Below are 22,219 nucleotides of genomic sequence, written 5' to 3'. Positions count from 1 at the left end.
ACCCCCCATTCCCTGTCTGTCAAAACAAATGAGTCCTCCTTCTACCCCCTGCTCCTCCATGTTGGCTTTCAGACAGCCCCCCTCCTGGTGCCCTCCCAGCATGGCCCCCTATCTACCCCATCATCCTATCCTCCTGACACATCTTACCTGCCGGATCCCCCTTTATCCACCTCAGCCCCAACCCTCTTCTGTCTGGCTGTCTGAAGCTCTTCCAACCACAGACAAACCACTAAACCAAACAGTCTGACAGCCCAGTCCTCACTGCACATGTCATATACCACAGACAAGCAGACAGAGCACTCCCCCCACCCTTACTGTCACACTGCAGACAGACAGCCGCCTCTCCAGCCACCCAGCCTGAACCACACACACCCTTACCTTCACGCTACGCCACAGACCACCAAACCCCTTTACATACATACCACCGAGACCGCCAGGCAGGCAGGCAGGCCCCTTTATGTTCCCCTACTCTCTGTCAGCCATCCCTCGCCACACATACCCTTAGCTCCAGAGCACGGCTGCAGTGCTGCAGGAAGAAGTCAGTGGAGTGTGGTTAGAACAGAGAGGCTAGGGGGAAGCGTGTCTGGACCTGACGACAGCTACAGTAACAGTTACACAGCCTGGAAACTAGAGACAACACTACCGATAGTGGGTGGGAGGGGGGGGGTTCAGAGGCTTGGAAATTGGAAGTAGGCTATAGCTGCAGTCTTTCATCTCTTCCTCCTGACTTGTTTTTTGAGTTAGCTCTGTTGTTTCGTGGGAACTATGGACAGATAGTGTTGCTGCCTATGGACAGATAGACCGTGTATCGAGTGATTATGTTAGTGATTATGTGTACAGTAAATAACGTTCTGGTTGTGTGTGTACGTGAGTCCAACTGCAGCAGATGCTGCTGATATCAGATAGTCAGTGAGATGCCGTTGGGCTGTTTTTGTTTCCCAGGCTTTGTCCTTTGATGATCAGTCTTTTTGTGTAGGCATCATGGCAGACAAAACAGTGGGCAGTGCACCCAGTTAGAACAATCCAGACAATTTAGGAGAATGGACAGCAACGCCCCCCCCCCCCCCCATCCTGTACCACCTGGATCAACCCAACAAGTAAACGCTGGGAGAAAGGACACCGTAGTGCTCATCCACACACACACACACACACACACACACACGCGCACACGCACACGGACACACACACGGACACACACACGGACACACAGGTGTGAGCCAGGTAAGCCTCAGACAGGAGATGAAGTCATTGGCACCTGGGCTGTGATTATGACTAGTAAACCACCATCCTCCTGATTATTAGAGCGACTGTGTGTGTGTGTGTGCGTGTGCGTGTGCGTGTGTGTGTGTGTTGCACACCCAACTACTATTTTATACAAAGACTCTTTGTCCTTAAATGTCAGGTGAAACACAAAAGACGTCTGGTCCTGCTCTGACTCTCACTAACTCAACCCAGATAGAGATCACATACACACTATGTTGTGGCCAGGACACATTGTCTAAGAACAGTCTTCAGGGAATAGAAGTCCAGCTCTGTATAGTAGACACATCTACCAGTTACAGTGCTATTATTAGGGATTACAGCAGGGTTTACTAAAGTTAGAGTAACAGCACTTCATAGGTGTATAAAATAGATTCACTACACCAGTTACAGTGCTATTGTTAGGGATTACAGCAGGGTTTACTAAAGTTAGAGTAACAGCACCTCTCTATGTAATGATTCACTACACCAGTAGCAGTAGATTAACTTCTGGATAAACAAGCAGCTTAGACCTGAGGTTGAGGACCAGAGGCCCTGGCACTGGCCCTAGAGGCCTGCCTGGCTGAAGAGAGATGGACCACCCCTGGAGGGTAGTAGGGGAGCGTTCTCCTCTCTGCCCCAGTGACTGTCCCCTCCCCTGCCTAGGACAGCAGGCCAAGTGGGTGGTTGGTTGGGGTCACCCCTCAAGAGATCCAGTGGTCACTGGTCACTCAGCACCCATGGTATACTATATAGTGACTGTCACCTAAAATGTTGGTTGATGCCTTGTTGAGTAGTAGGCTATGTTACAGTCTAGTATTGATATTCATGTGTTAATAATATACTAGTACTGTTTAGTGAAGCTGTTAGTTTGGGTCTGTCTGTGTGTTTGTTCAGTGCCTGTCTACGGGTTGTTTAGTTTGCTGTGGTTTCTTTGGCTCCAGGATGGTTTATTTGGTTAGCTATGGTTGGTTGAGGTTTTTGTGGGTAGTTTGGGTTTTGATGTGGCTTGTTTGGTTGCGTGTTAGTCCATGTGGTTTTTTGTGGGTTGGTTGTGTGTGCAAGTGGGGTTTGTGTGTTCTGGAGGCATTCTGCTGGACGAGGCGAGGTCCTGTTTACAAAGCAGGTCCCAACAGAGCCCAGTTCTCTGACCCTCACATTCCAGAACCACTGCTAATCGTCTCCGTCTGTGAAACACTTCACCACATCTCTCAATTCTCAATCTCTCTCTCCCTCTCTAGAGCCCCCCAACCCCTTATCCATCCCCCTCTCTCTCCCTTTCTCTGTTTGTCAATTTTCCGTACCCCCTCTAACCATGTTTTCCAGTCTTTTGAGTTTGACACTGTTTTATTGACTGGTACACATTATGAGCAATATGCCCTCAAAGCATCCGCATAAATAACACACATAATAACTAACAAGTAACATCTGCCCCCCTCCTCCTCCCTCCTGCTCTCTCTCTTTCAGTCTTTATTCTCTTTCTCCATGGCTGTTCTGTTTTTTCTCTGTGTTGTTGTTCTCTTCTCACAGTGAGCTCATTCTGGGCTGTGGTCATAGAAGTGTAAATTAGAACCAGAAGAGTTTCTTAAGAGTGAGGCACATATCCCCTCTCCTCTCATTCCCTCACCCTCTCTCTCTTCCTGTTTCTCCTCCCTCTCTCGGTCTCTCCCTTTGATTATTTGAAAGCATTCCCACTTTGAGAACTCCGTCCAGCAGCACATTTGGCCCGTGTGTGTGTGTGGGTCTGTGTTCGTGTTTTTCTCTCTCCTCTCTGTTTCTCTCCCTCCCTCTCTCTCTGCTCCACTCTGCTCTGCTGCTGTGTCCTCTGAGGCTGCTCTTGGCCAGGTGCAGCGGTTTGCTCACAGCTGCCTGACAGATGAGGTGAGGGGCTCTGGAGTGTCTTTTGCGTCTTCTTGTGAAAGCGTTTAGAGCCGGTGTAAACCCCAGTGTAAAGACTGGAACTTTACTGGGCCTGGCTGAGACCTCTCAGACCTCTGAGGTTGTATAGGCTAGGTGCAGGCTCGGTTGACAGTGTGTGTTCTGCTGCAGAACACATCACATATGTGTTCTGTGTGTTCTGCATGGTTTCACAGTGGTGTGTGTTTGGGAAGTTTGTATAAGATGTGTTTTGTGGATTGAGGTTGGATTGTGGCAAACTGGCGGCCTCTTTTTTTTGTGGACTGTTGTTTGAGAGTAGCATTTTGAGGAGCTCTGTAAGCGAGCGTTGTTGGGTCCCGGCCATGTGAGCCCAGGCTGTCAAATCAAATCAAATTTTATTGGTCACATACACTTGTTTAGCAGATGTTATTGCGGGTGTAGCGAAATGCTTGTGTTTCTAGCTCTAACAGTGCAGTAATATCTAACAAGTAACATCTAACGATTTCAATACACACAGATCTATGTAAAGGAATGGAATTAAGAATATATAAATATATGGACGAGCAATGTCAGAGCGGCATAGACTAAGATACAGTACAATAGAATGCAGTATATATCAATGAGATGAGTAATGCAACATATATAAACATTATTAAAGTGACTAGTGTTCAATTTATTAAAGTGGCCGGTGATTTCAAGTCTATGTATATAGGCAGCAGCTCTAATGTGCTGTTTATGGACTTTAACACACAAATGTGGACATGACAACACACACATATTTACAGAGCGGTCAATACATCATTGACAGGGTCGGTCATAGTTTGCCTACTGAGTGGTTGATGGCTCCCATTACTGTGAGAAACACACTAGAGGATCCAACGCTAACGGCTCAACCAGCCAGCACCACACTTTTATTATGGCAGGAATGGAGACACTGTCCATTAGCAGACTGATAAACCAGAATAACATTGATTATAACCGTAACTCTGGCCCAGATACAGAGAGAGAGAGAGAATTGTGGTAAAGAAGTAGCCTGTTGTGGTGGATGGCCCAAGCGTAGACACCACCATGACATGTGTTTTCAGAGTAAAGCTATAAAACCTATACAGGGTTTCAGCCCCTGACCTTGTCAGTGTGTGCTTGAGTCAAGAGAACCACATCTCTCTTCTGGGCCGTTCCATATGATTTCAATCCCTTTCTGACTGCACCCCTTTTGATTTGAACAAAACCTTTCATACATGTTTGCCCATGTAGGAAGTGGTCAGAAAGGGACCCTTTTCGACCTGAATGCCAAAACATTCAGGAGATGGAGGTTCTCAAAGTTGACCCATTTTTCATACCCCACACTACCATGAGACATTCATGTCTTCATCACTGAAAAATAGAAACAGTTGAGTTTGATATAATTTTAAAGCTCAAACTATTCTATGCTTTCTTGAAAACAAGTTTTTAATTTAAAAAACTAATTTTCTAAGCATTAACATCAATTATCAAAAAATGTATAATAATCTCACAAATATTGTAGCTTTGACCCTATTTTACATTTGAGGTTTTTGTGTTGTGCCCGTCATTGGTTGACAGCATACTCTTGAATACAGGCTGGGCGTCATTTCAATCACAGAAATATAATTCATAGAATGGACCTATCCCTTCAGACCCCTGCAATTTAGCTGGTACACTATTGACATTTAAACTGAATTGAAACTTTAATTACTGCCAGAAAGAAGGCCGCCAGTCCACCCACCATTAAATGTCAACTTGAATTGGAATGTATATTCTATTATCTATATTTCTATGATTTCAATAGGTTTCCTATGGAAGATTGACAGTTTAATTTATAACAATGGATAATCCCACTCAAGTCAATGTTCTTTGACGTGTGGACCTCCCACAATCTTTGTGGCGCCATTTCAAGGCTGAAAACTCAACTTTTTTCACATTTTAGTACATTTATCAGCCAAAACATGTCACCCACCCTGCATTTAAGACTGCTGTGTGTCAACCAATGGCAGGCACAAGATGATGTAAAATAGGGTCTAAGCTACAACATATATGAACATGAAAAAAATCTGAGTTGACACAATTTTAGATAATTAACAACAAAAACAAATATATAAAATATAAAACAGTTTGACAACCCTGTTTGTAAGCTTTGAAATGATAAACACAGCTGTTATATGTTTCAGTGATGAAGACATGAATGTCTCATGGTAGTGTGGGGTATGAAAAATGGGTCAACTTTGAGAACCTCCATCTCCTGAATGTTTTGGCATTCAGGTCCAAAAGGGTCCCTTTCTGACCACTTCCTACACGGGCAAACATGTATGAAAGGTTTTGTTCAAATCAAAAGGGGTGCAGTCAGAAAGTGACTGAAATCATATGGAACGACCCTTCTGTGAGAAGTCTGTGTTAAACGAATAAAATTAAAACCACATCTTTCTCTTTAAGTGGACTGTATTGAAATATATTAGCTACGGTCACTAGTCCTTGACCTACTTGACCCAGACGATTTGGTTTTAAGGAGCGTGGTACAGTACGTGCCTGTGTAAGTACCATGGGTGGGTTGGTTGGCCCTGCCAGACTGTCACACTGACAGAAGGCAGCTGCTGCACACTAACTGTCACAGTGTGGGTCAATGGGCCATTGGATCAGACCACTCTGTTTGGGCACAGTCATTTGGTTAATTCTGGATCTTAACAGGTGTGATGGGTTCATTCTTCAGCTAGGGTTAAGATAAGCTTTGGCAGAGAGGAAGAGGTGAAGCGAGAGACATAACTGGGCCCAAAATGTGTTTTCTGCAGCAGGTGGCTTTTTGAAATGGCCCTTTAAATTAAAATCAAAAATCCAATTTTTGTTTTCATAAATTTTTACGACATAAACCATTTTGACTTTGTGGCTGTGGTAACTAGTGGAAACCGTTGTGCCTGATGTTCACATGCATATCTGGCCTCTCATTAGCTAGAATGGTCCCACCTGATCTTGCCCCCATCCCGACTGTTTTCCATCTTTTAAGAAATGTGTTTTCATTGTTAGAGCGGCCACTGGAGTATCTGGTCAAGTATTTGTATGTATTTATTTAACTAGACAAGTCAGTTAAGAACACATTCTTATTTATGATGGCCTACCTCGGCCAAACCCTAACCCGGACGACGCTGGGCCAATTGTGCGCCGCCTTATGGGACTCCCAATCACGGCCAATTGTGATACAGCTTGGAATCAAACCAGGGTCTGTAGTGACGCCTCTAGCACTGAGATGCAGTGCCTTAGACCGCTGCGCCACTATGGTTTAGGGCATATCTCACTCTTGAGTCTCTTCACTCTATTTCCCAGCTCAGGCGTAAATACACACTTAGATTGATAAGAGGATTAAGGTTAGAGAGAGATTCTGATTGAAATGGGTTTGGGACCAGCAACCCTCATCCTGCTGTACAGGGTGTTCACCAGGGGGTATGTCTGGGGAACTGAATACCACAGTGGTGCGCCGTGCTGATTTCTACAGGACTAACCCAAAGCAGGGGGTTCATGTTCCAAATTTTTTATGTTGTGAATGATCTAGGGTACCTCACGCTTTTGGAGTTTTCTCATGACCCAGAACCACCAAGTAAACAAAATCAGGGTTTGTAGCCAGGCCAACCCATATCATCTGTGACACACAGTCTATTCAGTAAACACATTTCTTAGACGATTCTCCTCCTCCAGGGTATTTAACCTGATTAGACCACAGTAATCATGTCTCTTCACCTGACTGACTGGAACCCAACGGGGGGGATAGTTTGGGATAGTTAAAGGGATAGTTTGGTAATTTGGCAATGAGGCCCGTTATCTACTTCCCCAGAGTGGAAGGAACTCGTGGATTCCATTTGTATGTATCTGCGTCCAGTATGAAGGAACTTAGAGGTAGGTTCACAAGCTGCTAACGCTAGTTAACAACTTCCTTCAAACTGCATGCAGATACACACAAACTATATCCACAAGTTCATCTGTCTCTGGGAAAGTAGATAAAGGGCCTCATTGCCAAAATCCTCATCTACCCCTTTAAGTACCTAAGTAAGGCCTCCTGATGCATATACAACATCTTTACCTTCATCTCTGTCTTTGTCCTGAGTCATGGTATTGGGTCCTTACCAACTCCAGACAACCACTCTCTCTCTCTTCTCTGGGAGAGATCTGGCTTTTCTACAGTGGTCTGGAGTTAGGCCCTTGCGTGATGTCAGAGGCTCTGTAGAGGGCTGCAGCTTGAAGTCGCACGCCATGGTGTGTGTGTGTGTGTGTGTGTGTGTGTGTGTGTGTGTGTGTGTGTGTGTGTGTGTGTGTGTGTGTGTGTGGTCTAAATGCGTCTGAAATGAGGAGCATGTGATTCTGGCAGGAGAAGTAGATCAGGCAGAGATCAGGGTCAGGTGAGATGTTTGCACTATCTCTCCTCTCGCTCTCTCCCCTCGTCTATCTCTTCTCTCTCTCTGCTGTCGTCAGAGCCTCTGCTATCTGCCTGCAACGTGTTTCCCTCTCCTCTCCTCTCCTCTCCTCTCCTCTCCTCTCCCTCCCTCCTTCTGTCTTCCTGGCCCTCCCGTGCCTTCTCTTAACCAGAGGATATGTCGTTATCTGTGTTTGGTCTTTCTCTCTGACAAACACATACTTCCAGTATTAGCAAAGGTCACAAGCAGACATTTGCTGTATACTACAGTAACTTTACCCTGCTTATAAGCCAATGACGCTACACTGCTTCCTCGTTTTCATTCCTAAATTGTATTGGCCCTTAGGTACATTGATATGTGTGTAGGTTCTTAACTGTATGTCTTGGGGTGAAAGGGTGGCTGTATGGATCTGTTTTGGTAGTATTTATGATTGACTGACTGGTACTGTGAGTGAGATATATCTGCAGAGTATTCATGGTTATATAGTGCAGGTAGACTGAAACCTGTTGAACACTGGTAGAGTCACAGAAAGTCACACTGAAGGTCAGTGAGCCATGTCCTACTCCCGTCTGCTACTGTTGATCTACAGTCTCTAATGGCCTGTGTGTTGTCCTCTCCTCCTGTCACGTAGTCTCTGAGATTTCCTGGCAGCAGCAGTGTTTGCCTGGGCCCGTTCCAGTTCCAGGCTCTATGATGAGGGAGAGGTTAATCATTAGTCCCATGCTCTCCCTGTTCCATGGGGGATAGGGCTATGGGGGCATGGGATAGGGGACTATATGATGGGCTAGAGGGGCTGTGGGGAGCAGAGAGAGGAACTAGGGTAGTTTGGAAGTTCAGAGTGAGTATAGTGGTGTAGATTTAATTTCAGATCTAGCCTTGGATTTGATTTCATCCTCCCTGCTGTGTGACTGGTGCCAGTATCATAACGAGGTTGCACAATCTTTACCCAATGAACCTTCACCAGCAGCAGGGCAGGCTGCAGCGAGGTGTGTTTGCTTAAGAAAGCCAGACCTTGACCACCCTCCTTTACGCCTTCCTTACACACAAACTTTTAATTGGTTAGCCAACCAGGAAATTAACTTGATACAGTATTAACAATCCTTAAAATAGGAAGGTAATGTGTTACTACATTGATTTAATAAATATTCTGCCAATACAGTGGTAGTTAATGTTTAATGTTGTACGCTCCTTGTGCGTCTCTGTGCCACACTACACTATTTCTATTCCCTTATAATTGGAAACAAAAGACTACTCTATTCCCTTTCTATTGGAGGTCTCTGCAGTCACGGTGTAGTCTATACTGTAGCCTGGCTATTAGTTTACTGTAAAACCCTTTGGCTTTCACCACTTTGTCATTTTCTGTGTAATAGACTCTCTCAGTATCCTCTGTTCTCCTTTCATCCTGAATAATCCTTCATTCTGCACTGTCATCTCTGTCTCTCTCTCGTCTCCCCCTCCTCCAGCCTCTCTGGTGGAGCTCCAGTATGTAAGGAATGCCAGATACTTTGGGAGATCTTGAGTCCAGTCAGTGGATGACTGACAGGCCTAAGACCCGCCCCCTCCTCAGATTGCACCCTTCTCATATAAAACAGGATCAAGGATCAATGACACTTCTTTGTCTTGGCTCACTGTGCGATGCGTCACTCTTACTCTTTTCTCTCTCTCACACACACACACACACACACACACACACACACACACACACACACACACACACACACACACTTATATATTTTCCTCTCTTTACCTCTTCCTATTCTGTCTCTTCATCTCCCTCATAACTGTGTCTAAACCCCCCTCTCTCTGTCTCTCCAGCCTCCATCCCGTTCTTTGCGTGTGAGTTGAAGGCAGTGACTCCGTACCGGAGGGGTTTCTTCTGTGGGGACCAGAGCATCACCTACCCCTACCTGGAGAGAGAGGCCATCCCTGACGCACTGCTCATCGCTGGGGGCATCGTCATCACTGGCCTCACGGTGAGACACACAACACAACACACCACTTACACACTGTAGGATCTTAATGAGTATATACACATGACATACTATCACCTCTTACACACTCACTGTAAGCAGACAAGAGGTTCACCAGGAAGTAGATGTATTTATGAGCCATTCCATATTTAGCCTTTATTTAGTCAGGTCATTGAGAAAACCTTATTTTTTACAATACGCTGTGAAAGTGTAGCGTCGTTTCTCTACCAGTATCTAGCTCAGCTTTTTTACGAAGAGGACTGATTCTAACTCTTGCTCCTCCTCTTCTTCCCCGGCCAGATTGCGCTGGGCGAGTGTTACCGGGTTCGTTTCCGTGAGGTGCAATCGCGGGCCTTCGTGCGCAACTGCTACGTGTCCTGCCTCTACAAGGAGCTGGGCAGCTTCCTGTTCGGCTGCTGCGTGGGCCAATCACTGACCAACATGGCCAAGCTGAGCGTGGGGCGTCTGCGACCTAACTTCCTGTCGGTGTGCAACGTGACATACGCCTCGCTCAACTGCGTCCCCGGCTCCTACGTGGCCCAGGTCACCTGCAGGCAGCACAAACACAAGATGGTGGAAGAGGCCAGGTCAGTACCGAGAGGGACGCCTTCCCTATTCACACTATAGGGCCAAACCAGGCCTGGCCAAACTGAGCTGGCCTGGTTACACATCCACCATAGTTGCTGGAACCGTGCAGGAAAGGACAATGTGAAAATAAATATCAGAACTAGCACAGTGCAGTTGTGGTTGGTCCTGTAATGTGAATCAAGCTTCAGTGTATCAGAGTTGGGCTCAATTCGAGCTCAATTCCTGTCAGTTCGATTGGATATGAGATTTTTCCATTGTTATGCAATCCTGAAAAGTCATGCACTGACTGGAATTGAGATGGAATAGACCCAAACGCCGCTAGTCTAGTCAAAGTGAAAGTCTGTCTTTGTGAGAAACTATTGGTATGAATGTTTATTAGCATAGATTGAGATGCAGCAATATTGACACTAGATAACTGGGTTAATGAATGACATCCCTGTTATCCCTTTATCTTTCAGGAAGTCCTTTTTCTCTGGCCATTCCTCGTTTGCCATGTACACCATGCTCTACCTGGCGGTAAGTGTCACTGGCAATTGGAGACACACACACACACACACACACACACACACACACACACACACACACACACACACACACACACACACACACACTTGCACGTGCCTGTGGCGACAAAGAACAGCACACCTGCCAAGTAACGTTTATACACTTGAAGTCACCTGCTTTAGCTGGGATTACTACAGATTAGTTGAATGAAGGAAAGAATGATCTTTGACAGTTTTAACTTTCACTGTAATTATGAAAGAAAATATTGGACACTTTGTCCCTGTAGAGATGGAGTGCACACTCACTCACACACATACTCACAAACACTCAGACATTCAAACACACTCACATACACACATTGTACATGCAAACTCTGAGAAAGGCAACTTTTCAAAAGCCGTCCTGCCTGAAATGAAAAGGGAGAGGGAGGAAGTTTTCCACAGGGAACATGAATAGAGGGAGAGATGGAGAGCAGACAGAGCACTCCTTGTTTGGGGTTTGGGGGGGGGGGGGGGGGGGGGGCTGCTGAGAGATCGACAGGCTTCTTTCAACAAGAGAACCCCACTCCCCTCCTCCCTCTTTCTCTCTCTCTCTCTCTCTACTGGACCATTGGTGAGGAACACATTGTAGGGTGAGAAATGACAGAGGAAGACAAAAGCCCATCATGGCTCAAGCATTTGTTCCCATAATGTATTCATTCACATTCTAAATGGAATTCCTCCACTTCATTAAGTCTCCAATGGTCCGGAATATGACTGGAATAATCGCAAAACTATTTACGGGAAATATATATGAAACTCATTAAATTTCAATCTGATAAAAGGAGAGGATTCACCATTCAAAAACATTGTTAATATATTTCTCGGGTCCTCCCCTCCTCACCCCTCCCCTCCTCACCCCCACTTATCAGAAAGGGACAGAGAGAAAGAGGGAGAGAAAGAGAGTGAGGCATTGAGAGCAGTTGAGTGTCCTGAGAAAAACAGGGGGCCTCATTCTTCATTCTGTCTCCTCTTCTCCCTCTATCTTCCCTCCATCCCGTCTGTGGCTTCCTGGCGAATAGCTAGTACTACTACTGCAGACTGACTGCATCCTTTAGAATCCATGGGACCTGCAGCGACATGCAGCCAGGGCCCTGGGCCAGCTGCTGGGGTTGGAGGGCAAGAAGACTGACACCTGCTTCCAGTCAGAGTGAGCCAACCCCCCTAACCAGCTCCCCTCCGGAGGAATACGTTCCACATGTCCCAGTGACAGGCCCAGGCAGCAGTCACCTCAGAAACAGCACCATGCATCTCTACAGTTAACCCCTGACCCCCCAGTCAGTCTCTGTCTGGTCCCTGACTGACACTCCTCCTCTACTGTAGTAATGATGGGGCCTGGAGGGCAAGATGAGATGGAGGAGAGGTTTATTAGGGTGCTGAGCCCAGTGTGGATGGACTAATGCCAGGTCCTCTTCCTCACCCTCTAGACGTGTGTGTGTTAACTGTGGTTAATGTACCATGTGACCAGATCACTGTGGAAAGAACGAACTACGTTGCAGTTTACGCACACACACAGACGCATGCAAAAATGCATGATAGTGCCTGCACACACACACACACTTCTCATATTTGAAGGTTCTGATCATGTGACGCTGCTCTCCTTCTCCAGTTCTACTTGCAGGCACGGTTGTCATGGCGAGGGGCCCGTCTGCTGCGCCCGCTGCTGCAGTTCCTGCTGGTGATGATAGCCGTGTACACCGGGCTGAGCCGCATCTCCGACTACCGCCACCACCCCACCGACGTGATCACTGGCTTCATCCAGGGAGGCCTCACCGCCTACTGGGTGGTAAGTGTCTGGCCCTCCCCTCCCTCTGGCTCTATGGAGCTGTGGGATTGGGAACAAATGTGTTGATGTATGATCTCCTATGTCAGTCAGGTTTACAGGATGAAATAATGTCAACCATGCCTGCCTAAACAATGACATGTCCTATCCATCTGCCTGTACAATCTGTATTTATCTATCTGCCTATATAATCTGTATTTATCTATCTGACTATATAATCTGTATTTATCTATCTGCCTGTATAATCTGTATTTATCTATCTGCCTATATAATCTGTATTTATCTATCTGACTATATAATCTGTATTTATCTATCTGACTATATAATCTGTATTTATCTATCTGCCTATATAATCTGTATTTATCTATCTGACTATATAATCTGTATTTATCTATCTGACTATATAATCTGTATTTATCTATCTGACTATATAATCTGTATTTATCTATCTGCCTATATAATCTGTATTTATCTATCTGACTATATAATCTGTATTTATCTATCTGACTATATAATCTGTATTTATCTATCTGACTATATAATCTGTATTTATCTATCTGCCTATACAATCTGTATTTATCTATCTGCCTATACAATCTGTATTTATCTATCTGACTATATAATCTGTATTTATCTATCTGCCTGTATAATCTGTATTTATCTATCTGCCTGTATAATCTGTATTTATCTATCTGCCTGTATAATCTGTATTTATCTATCTGACTATACAATCTGTATTTATCTATCTTTCTGTATAATCTGTATTTATCTATCTGCCTGTATAATCTGTATTTATCTATCTGACTGTATAATCTGTATTTATCTATCTGACTATACAATCTGTATTTGTCTCATTCTGTCCCTATATGGTGGGATCTCATCTGGGTCAGGCTGAGCAGTATAACCAGTCTCTCTGGCGGTTGGGATATATGTCTTATGTTTGATGGATTCTCTTGGTTGCCTTTGTGTGTTTGACGGATAATGTTCCATCTCTATGTATCTGTGTTTGACGGACAGTGTTCCATCTCTATGTATCTGTGTTTGACGGTCAGTGTTCCATCTCTATGTATCTGTGTTTGACGGTCAGTGTTCCATCTCTATGTATCTGTGTTTGACGGTCAGTGTTCCATCTCTATGTATCTGTGTTTGACGGTCAGTGTTCCATCTCTATGTATCTGTGTTTGACGGTCAGTGTTCCATCTCTATGTATCTGTGTTTGACGGTCAGTGTTCCATCTCTATGTATCTGTGTTTGACGGACAGTGTTCCATCTCTATGTATCTGTGTTTGACGGACAGTGTTCCATCTCTATGTATCTGTGTTTGACGGACAGTGTTCCATCTCTATGTATCTGTGTTTGACGGACAGTGTTCCATCTCTATGTATCCGTGTTTGACGGACAGTGTTCCATCTCTATGTATCCGTGTTTGACGGACAGTGTTCCATCTCTATGTATCTGTGTTTGACGGACAGTGTTCCATCTCTATGTATCTGTGTTTGACGGACAGTGTTCCATCTCTATGTATCTGTGTTTGACGGACAGTGTTCCATCTCTATGTATCCGTGTTTGACGGACAGTGTTCCATCTCTATGTATCTGTGTTTGACGGACAGTGTTCCATCTCTATGTATCTGTGTTTGACGGACAGTGTTCCATCTCTATGTATCTGTGTTTGACGGACAGTGTTCCATCTCTATGTATCTGTGTTTGACGGACAGTGTTCCATCTCTATGTATCCGTGTTTGACGGACAGTGTTCCATCTCTATGTATCTGTGTTTGACGGACAGTGTTCCATCTCTATGTATCTGTGTTTGACGGACAGTGTTCCATCTCTATGTATCTGTGTTTGACGGACAGTGTTCCATCTCTATGTATCTGTGTTTGACGGACAGTGTTCCATCTCTATGTATCTGTGTTTGACGGACAGTGTTCCATCTCTATGTATCCGTGTTTGACGGACAGTGTTCCATCTCTATGTATCCGTGTTTGACGGACAGTGTTCCATCTCTATGTATCCGTGTTTGACGGACAGTGTTCCATCTCTATGTATCCGTGTTTGACGGACAGTGTTCCATCTCTATGTATCCGTGTTTGACGGACAGTGTTCCATCTCTATGTATCCGTGTTTGACAGACAGTGTTTTATCTGTGTCTCTCCAGGCCTTCTATATTTCCTCCATGTTTAAGAACAACCGTCCAGACATGTCTCCCACCAGCATGTCTCTGGAGAGCCCCCTGTCCAGCCAACAGACCGTCTGCTAGCACCACCTGCCCCAACACACCCCTCCTCACCTACCTGGATGGATGGGGGATGGGAGAAAAGACAGAAAGAGAGAGAGAGGGAGAGACAGTCAGATAGCAGAGGTGAGCAGCACATGGAGGGACAGGGAGGGAGAGAAGGTGTGTGAAAAGGAAGGGGGATGAGATAAGAGGTAGAGCAGGTAAAGAGCGTTCTAGCAAGTACACACATGCTCTGATGAATACGTCAAGACACGCACACACAAGCAGTGCCACCTCTCTCTCACTAACACACACTACCATCTAACACACACACACACACACACCAAATCACTGTAGAGTACAACCCGTCCACATGGAGATATGCATAGTAATTTTACAGATATTTTTGTATTCGAAAAACGACAAATGTTTCTATTTTTCAAATGAGAGTCGTAGATGAAGCTGCTAATGATAATGATTTGTTCCTGTTCTAAGTAGAATATGTTTTATATGTGATGGTGGTTAGTGGGCAGTGCATTAGGTTAGCTCTCACAAACACACGGTCAGTCAGTGTCTCTAAATTATCTTCATTGGTCGTCACTTCGTTGGTCATCCTCTGACCAGCCTGGATGATGATATCATCAGCTGGACTCCACTTCTTCAGCTTGACGTCCCCTGACTCTAATTCTGTGGATGTCTCATTGACGTTCCCTGACTCTAATTCTGTGGATGTCTCATTGACGTCCCCTGACTCTAATTATGTGGATGTCTCATTGACGTCCCCTGACTCTAATTCTGTGGATGTCTCATTGACGTCCCCTGACTCTAATTCTGTGGATGTCTCATTGACGTTCCCTGACTCTAATTCTGTGGATGTCTCATTGACGTCCCCTGACTCTAATTCTGTGGATGTCTCATTGACGTCCCCTGACTCTAATTCTGTGGATGTCTCATTGTGTGAAACGAGACAGTCAGAACTGAACTGTTATTTCAGACCTCTACACGGAACAACAGCGCTGCATGGAGTGACAAACCCTGGCAACCAAATAAGGAACAAGCACTGGCCTCGTGTGCCCTCTTTACCAGTACCCTCTCCATCCTTCACCCTCTAACTACACAGCAACTAGTAGAGGATGTCATGGACAAAGACAAAAGAGAACACTTTGTATTAAACCAAGTATCTTATCTTAACTTCAGTTACCCAGGAGTGATAGGGTGGAAATCTGCTTTGCCCAGGTTACGTCCCCTCCCCTTCACTCCCACGCTTTTCCATGTCTGTACTCTGTACTAACCACTTATTACTGTGTCTCAGAGGCGGAGCTATGACTGAACCCTGTAACCTTTGACCTATTACCCTGACCTCTGAGCTGCACCTTGAGTTATGCCACTCTCACAGGGGAGCCAAAATGGCTGCCTCGTGTTGCCTATGGCAGAGGTCCCCTGTATATTCCTATTAATAGCACTTGAATTACATAATGGAACCTACTCTGATAGTATAATTGATATTATATATATTTTATCTCAAGTTTGAATAATCAGTGTTTTATTTGTCTTAATATGTCACTCATACGGTATATGTTTTAGTTTTTTTCCCAAATGATAATTATTCAAATTGAATGTAAATAGATATGTCCTTTTTATAAACCACACAGAATTTCAAAAGTATTATTAGTGCCATTTTTGGACAGTTTTTTCACGTTTATGTGTTATGTGTCTGTGTTGTTGATCAGGTACGCAGAGTTGTTGTTATTGTCATAACGACTAGACTGAGCCAGAGCTATTATCAGAAAGCTATTTCTTGTTTCCAGTTTTGTGTTTTTTGTTTTCTCTGTGAATGCCAGAATGGCTGAAAATAACCACTGTACTCAAAAAACCAAACCAATAAAATGAATGTTGAATCTTTTGACCTCCTATTGTCCTGATATTCCTTAAAATGTCTCACACACTTTTTTTCTTTCCACACAGAAACAATGTTTGTCATCTGACTGTTTATATGCTCAACAGCGTAAAGAATCAGTTGTTCGTCACACACACATGACCAGTAAGTAAGTTCAAGCTTAGTTCAGGAGAAGTTAGAGGTGAAACCGAGAGCAACAAAAAATATTGAATTCTAAAGTCACAAGGGACTTCACCTCAAGTTTCTGACTGGGAAAGAACACACCTACTTTCTCCCTCCACCACCCCGCTCTCCTTTCTCCCTCCCTTCTCTACCTCCCCCTCTCTTTCAATCCTTTTGGAGTGCAGCAGAGCGCGCTGGGCTTTTTGGGGATCATGCTGCCATGGCGATGCCTGGCTAGATAGTGGGCTGGGGAGGTGGAGGCCTTTTTATTTATTCTCTTTCTTTTCCAATCCACTTCCTGGCTGAGTGAGGAGAATAAAAGGCAGCTGAGATCAGAGTGAGAGAAAGGAAGGCTGCAGTAATGGGTGTGTATGGAGGTGAGGAAAGGGGAGGGCTGGCATGCAGTGGAAGAACGGGATGAAGGGAGAAGCTGGGGTTCAGTAATGAAGGGAAGGAGTAATGGAGCAGTTGGCAGTGGGGACGGGGTGACGGGGGAGAGAGGGAGGAGGGATTTGGGTGTGGGGCTTCGGGCTGGGAAGGAATGTGACGGTGGTTGTCAGGCCTGTTTTGTGTCAATACTGTTACTAAGAGACACATTTAATTCCTTAGCACTGTAAATGCCTGCGCTTGTGAAGATGTTGTTGTCTATCTGTTTTTGTCTAGGTCATCATTGTGTGTGTGTGTGTGTTTTCTTTTTGGGTGAGCAGGAGAGAAGAGTAGGTGCTCTACTAAGCTTACAACACAGTCTTTCAAACATGACATCTTGATTGCTCCGTAGATGTCTTCCTTGGTGACCCTTTGACCTTGTTCAAATGAATGGGATTGACAAGAGGAGGCCGATTCTCCCTCCAGTCCATAGAGCAGAGAGGCCAGACTAACTGAGGCGTGTGTCCTGTCTATCTGAAAGGTCCCACTCGTTACAGCCCTCTCCACTGTGTGAGTTGTGGCTGTAGTTTAGTATACACATACAACAGTAGCCCCAGCCGGCCTGTGGTCATTTAGATGAGGCTGATTGAGCCCTAATCTCAGCCTGTAAAACACATTACCGTCTCCACGCTCCATTCTGAAGAAAATAAAGCACACTTTCTCCCTCCTCCCCATACTTAGGGCTGGGAATTCGTTTGATAAGACATTTGTTTTTCAGATAAAGTACAGGTCTAAAAACAGAATAGTTCCATGGGCGGATGTTACGGCAGGCGATCAGAATCAATGGTGTGGAGGGAGGAAACCCTGTGATGGGTTGCTACTTACTGCAGGCAGGCTGGCAGGCAGACAGACGGGCACGTAGCTCACCTGCATACCTGTCTAGTGGAGGTGGAGAGGACACCTGTATCATACCTGCTGTCTGCCTATCATACTATCAGATGGGATAACATCACCCAGGCATTTAAAACTCCCCCACCAGGCTTCCTTTGAGGGCTTCTTTCTGGTAATGTAATGACCAAGACACTTCTATAGTCCGCCAAATACTTCTCATAATAAGGCACAGTTTCAAGCAGCTTAATGTTGTACATTGAATCAACAGTGGAGAAAGAGGAGCTATTTCTTCTTTACATATAATCTTTTCTCCCAGGGTCGGTCTCCATGGCATTACAGACATAGCCTCTGGATTGGAACTTAGTGGGGTTCTTATCCCTCTGCAGCTCAATTCTTGATAGAATTAGAAGGGATTAATGGGCTCTTTAGTATGCTTGAGTTGAGACCTGCTGCTGCTCAGCTCCATTAGACTGAATATTCCTCCATATACTCCATCTATCCCAGTAATGACAGTTTGGGAATGCTTTGGCTGCAGCCATTAAGACCTGAGACTGGAGAGCAGAGCACATTGTGTCCTGACTCCTGATACAGGCCTGTGAAAGGCATTAGTCTCTCTCTGCTCCAGCAACGCAGCGCTAGATATATCTGCCTTCATCATGTTGCACCGAGGGGATTAGACCAGGCCAGATCATTTGGTATGCAGAAAGAGAAGAGAACACGCCAAACGGTGCCAGAAATAGCTTTTCGAGCCCTGCGGGTGGACGTACGTCAGGTCTGCGATGGCAATTAGTGTGACGTGGAAACTGCAGATGGTGTGTGTGTAGTCTCAGACACGTAGCATCACACACCCCACCTGCATACTCAACCCACTGGACGACCACATGCCTCAGAGTCCACACCTGTATAACTATGATATATCTGATGGGGATAGTATCATAGCGTGGGCATTTGGGCACAGCCACACCGCCTCCAGGATAGCCGTTTTGGCAAGGATGGACCCAAGGCGGGGTGGATGGGGAGCTTTTGTAATCGTTGAATATTGATGAGTGAAGTTGCAGTTTTCTTTGCATATTTGGATCCCACCGTTGAATGTTTAATTTGTGCGTGAGACAGACTGGTAAAACAATATCCAATCTCAACATAATCAATTTAGCAGCTTCTCAAAACACATTTTTGGACATGGCTGCTGTGTCAGCCCAAACAATACTAAAGTATGCAGCAGGAAAGACGGACTATAGTATTGCATTTCCTGTTCGCTGCCAAGCCTTTAAACTTAAGAACGATTGTAACCTTTATCTAGCATTTCAGTATTTGATATGTAAATAATCTCTATTTCAAATATTGTTGCATGGCAGCAGTTGTGGCCCTTGGGGCCCGGGATGTCTAATAAACACAGCCTAACACTGAGGACGGTGAATAACACCACAGGCCCCTATTTACCTACCTGGAAGTCATTCTGTCGGATGTATATGGCTGCTCAATGTGTGGATGTTATTTTACGGTGTTTGACGGTGTGAAACAGAACATTGCCGGGTACATTACCCTGAGGGTGGTATGCTATCAAGTGCTACCACTATCTATGTCAAGGTTATCGGGGCCACTTTGCCCCCTCAGTACACACATGAACATAAACAGCTAGATTAGTCCGACAGGTAAGAATGTCTAATGGTTCCTAAGGAATGTGTTGGACTATGACAAAACATGGAGCTAAAAAACAATGTTATCTGTAGGACAGAGACAAGACACCATGTTGATAGAGATATCAAGCAACGTGTTTATACTGTACGGTCTGAAGGATGAGAGACTACATGCCTGGTGGGTGTGTGTGTGTGTGTGTGTGTGTGTGTGTGTGTGTGTGTGTGTGTGTGTCTGCATGCATGTGGGTGTGTGTTTGTGTTTACATACTCAAGTGCATGCATGCTTGTGTGTATATACTATACGCCAGGCATTGTGGGTCGTTAAGGACAGATTGGAATGTGAAAACAAGGGCTGGAGAGTGAAAGCATGGTAAGTAATAGTGAGGTGTCAGGGACGAGGGAGGAGAGACAAACCAAACATCTGGGTCCCAGGGTCAGGGTCAGTCCACAGAGCCTCACACTCCCTCACACTCTGACATGTTATCATGACATGACACTCAGTGCCTGTATCTCAAATGGCACCCCATTCCCCAAGGCCCAGGCCAAAAGTAGTGCACTAGGTAGGGAATAGGGTGCATTTGAGACACATCCAGGGTCTGTTTATAGAGGCTGAAGAGCCATGTAGAGTAACACATGTATCTGCTCTGCAGTTCTCCATTTCTCTGCACTTATTCATCTGCAGTCTGCCAGCGATGAGCTGACACTAGACCAGTCCATTTTAGAGAATGTTGAGGTCTGCAAACAATTATGTAGTTGACATTGACATAATGGCTTACTTATTGTTGTTGTTGCGTGGTGCTGTGAGATGTTCTTTTGGGTCATACATTATGTTAACTATTACAAAGAATTGTAGTACAATGTGTGTGTGTGGTGTGTGTGTGAGAGTGCGCATGTGTGTATAGTGTGTTTGTGTGTACAGTATGTGTGTGGTGTCAGTGATGGGGAGGAAGGTGGTATCAGTGCAGTGGTAGTACCAGTACTTCCTCTCCCGTGTTCACAGCTGAAACAACAAGGAGGACTGGACAACCTAGTGGGGTTGAGGTCACAGGGACCAACGTGTGTATGTGTGTGCGTGTGTATGTGAGAGAGTGTGCGTGTGTGGCGTGTGTGTGTGTGTGTATGTCTTGGCAACGAGTTAAGCCAAGATGTAGGAATGGCTTGGATACACAAGGTGTTGTCACGCTGAGTGCTGATCCTCTGGCCGTAGATACAAGACAAAGACAATAATCAGTGTTAAAATGGGGTGACATCCACACGCATGAACCACTTATATTATCTCTGTCCTTATTAGAACAGTGGCAAACATGTCGCTCAAACACTTTGTTTCTATACTTCTCTCAAACTGTACAACCTGCTTATAACATCCTATTCTAAAGTAGGTGTACAGACACAGTAGGCCAAAGGTCAGCTATTGTAGTAATTGGCCCAATGACAGAATGACACGGTTTCACAGCGATCCGTCTGCCTGCTGTTACCATGGTTATTAGTGTGACCCGAGGGTGTTGAGTTATGACAACGTCTCTCTTGTAGTTACTGTTCCTCTTCCCTTTGGTGGCCAGGATGGATGGGAATCCTCTGGAACCCTCCGCAATCACCGGAAATGATGAGGAATGATGAGGAATGATGACAGCCGTATGGAAGCATTCCAGGCACCAGGAGGAGCCTGCCTGTCTGGACAGCACCGCCAGCCACCCTCGCTCCCTCTCTTGGCCTAGTGTTTCAACTTCCATCCGTGACCTGTGCTGACCTGTCCCCCCTCCATTCAGGTGAGTACCTGAGCACCTCACTGATCCCACGGGACAATAGAGGATAGACAATGGTTTATCCCAACAAAGCCCGTGTTTATTTAACAGCACGGCTCACCCAAATGTGGACAGCTTAAGAGCTGGGTTCCTTCCATACATAAACAAGGAAGTGAGAGAGAAGAAGGACATTCCCATTCCAGGTCATTTATACCACTGTTACTTCTGCTCCCCTTTCCCAATCTCTGGTGTCCGTCAGTCATCGGTGGTGAGGTAGCTAGCTGGCTTTAGTAGTGAAAGAGAGGAAGCAGTGCACACCAGGGCAAGGGAATTATACAGTACGAAGGAAGGAAAACAACCTGTAGAGAGAGTTTGTAACCTGATGTGAGTTTTGTCCTGACATTTACTTCCACCACATGAGTGCAGTGCACAGTAATAATACATTCTCTGACTTGGAGTGTTGTGTGTTTGAGCGATTGTACGCTACGTATGTTTGGCTGTATGGGAGTGTGTGTGTGAATGTTCTTGGTGTGTTTATATTTGTGTTTAGGGACTGCAGAAATACACACGGTGCTGTCTGTGTGAAATCCTGATTGTTTCTGAGGATTATCCTCCACAATACTGGGCTTTATCAGAAGGGCCAGTACTGGTGTAACAAGACACTCTTTACCCTGGGTTCACTGAGCGAAGGAACAGAACTAGAGCCCACACCAACAAGCCTCAACAAGGGAAGAGGGAGAAGGGAGAGGAAGAAGAGGGGTAGCGAGAGGGAGAAGAGAGTGGTAGAGAGAAAGTAAAAGGGAGAAAAGAGAGGAGAAGAGAATGATAGAGAGAAAGGGAGAGAGAGAAGTGTAGATGAGATGAGAGATAAAGAAGAGGTGGAGAGAGAGGAA

At 45.3% G+C, this 22,219-nt stretch overlaps 1 protein-coding gene across 1 annotated transcript in view; it reads left to right on the top strand.

Annotated features, from left to right (window-relative positions):
• LOC139574245 (phospholipid phosphatase 3-like) overlaps positions 1–14,733 on the top strand; it is a 30,080-nt gene extending 15,347 nt beyond the window's left edge. Inside the window, exons 2-6 of the mRNA XM_071398647.1 lie at positions 9,345–9,502; positions 9,800–10,086; positions 10,546–10,603; positions 12,239–12,415; positions 14,572–14,733. Coding sequence (XP_071254748.1) covers positions 9,345–9,502; positions 9,800–10,086; positions 10,546–10,603; positions 12,239–12,415; positions 14,572–14,673 — 782 coding nt within the window. The 3' untranslated portion in view covers positions 14,674–14,733. The remainder of the gene's footprint in view (positions 1–9,344; positions 9,503–9,799; positions 10,087–10,545; positions 10,604–12,238; positions 12,416–14,571) is intronic.
• Positions 14,734–22,219: the final 7,486 nt, after the last annotated feature.

Source organism: Salvelinus alpinus, chromosome 1 (genome assembly GCF_045679555.1).
Source record: "Salvelinus alpinus chromosome 1, SLU_Salpinus.1, whole genome shotgun sequence".
In the NCBI taxonomy this organism is placed as follows: Eukaryota; Metazoa; Chordata; class Actinopteri; order Salmoniformes; family Salmonidae; genus Salvelinus; species Salvelinus alpinus.
This window is presented reverse-complemented; position numbering and strand designations above follow the sequence as displayed.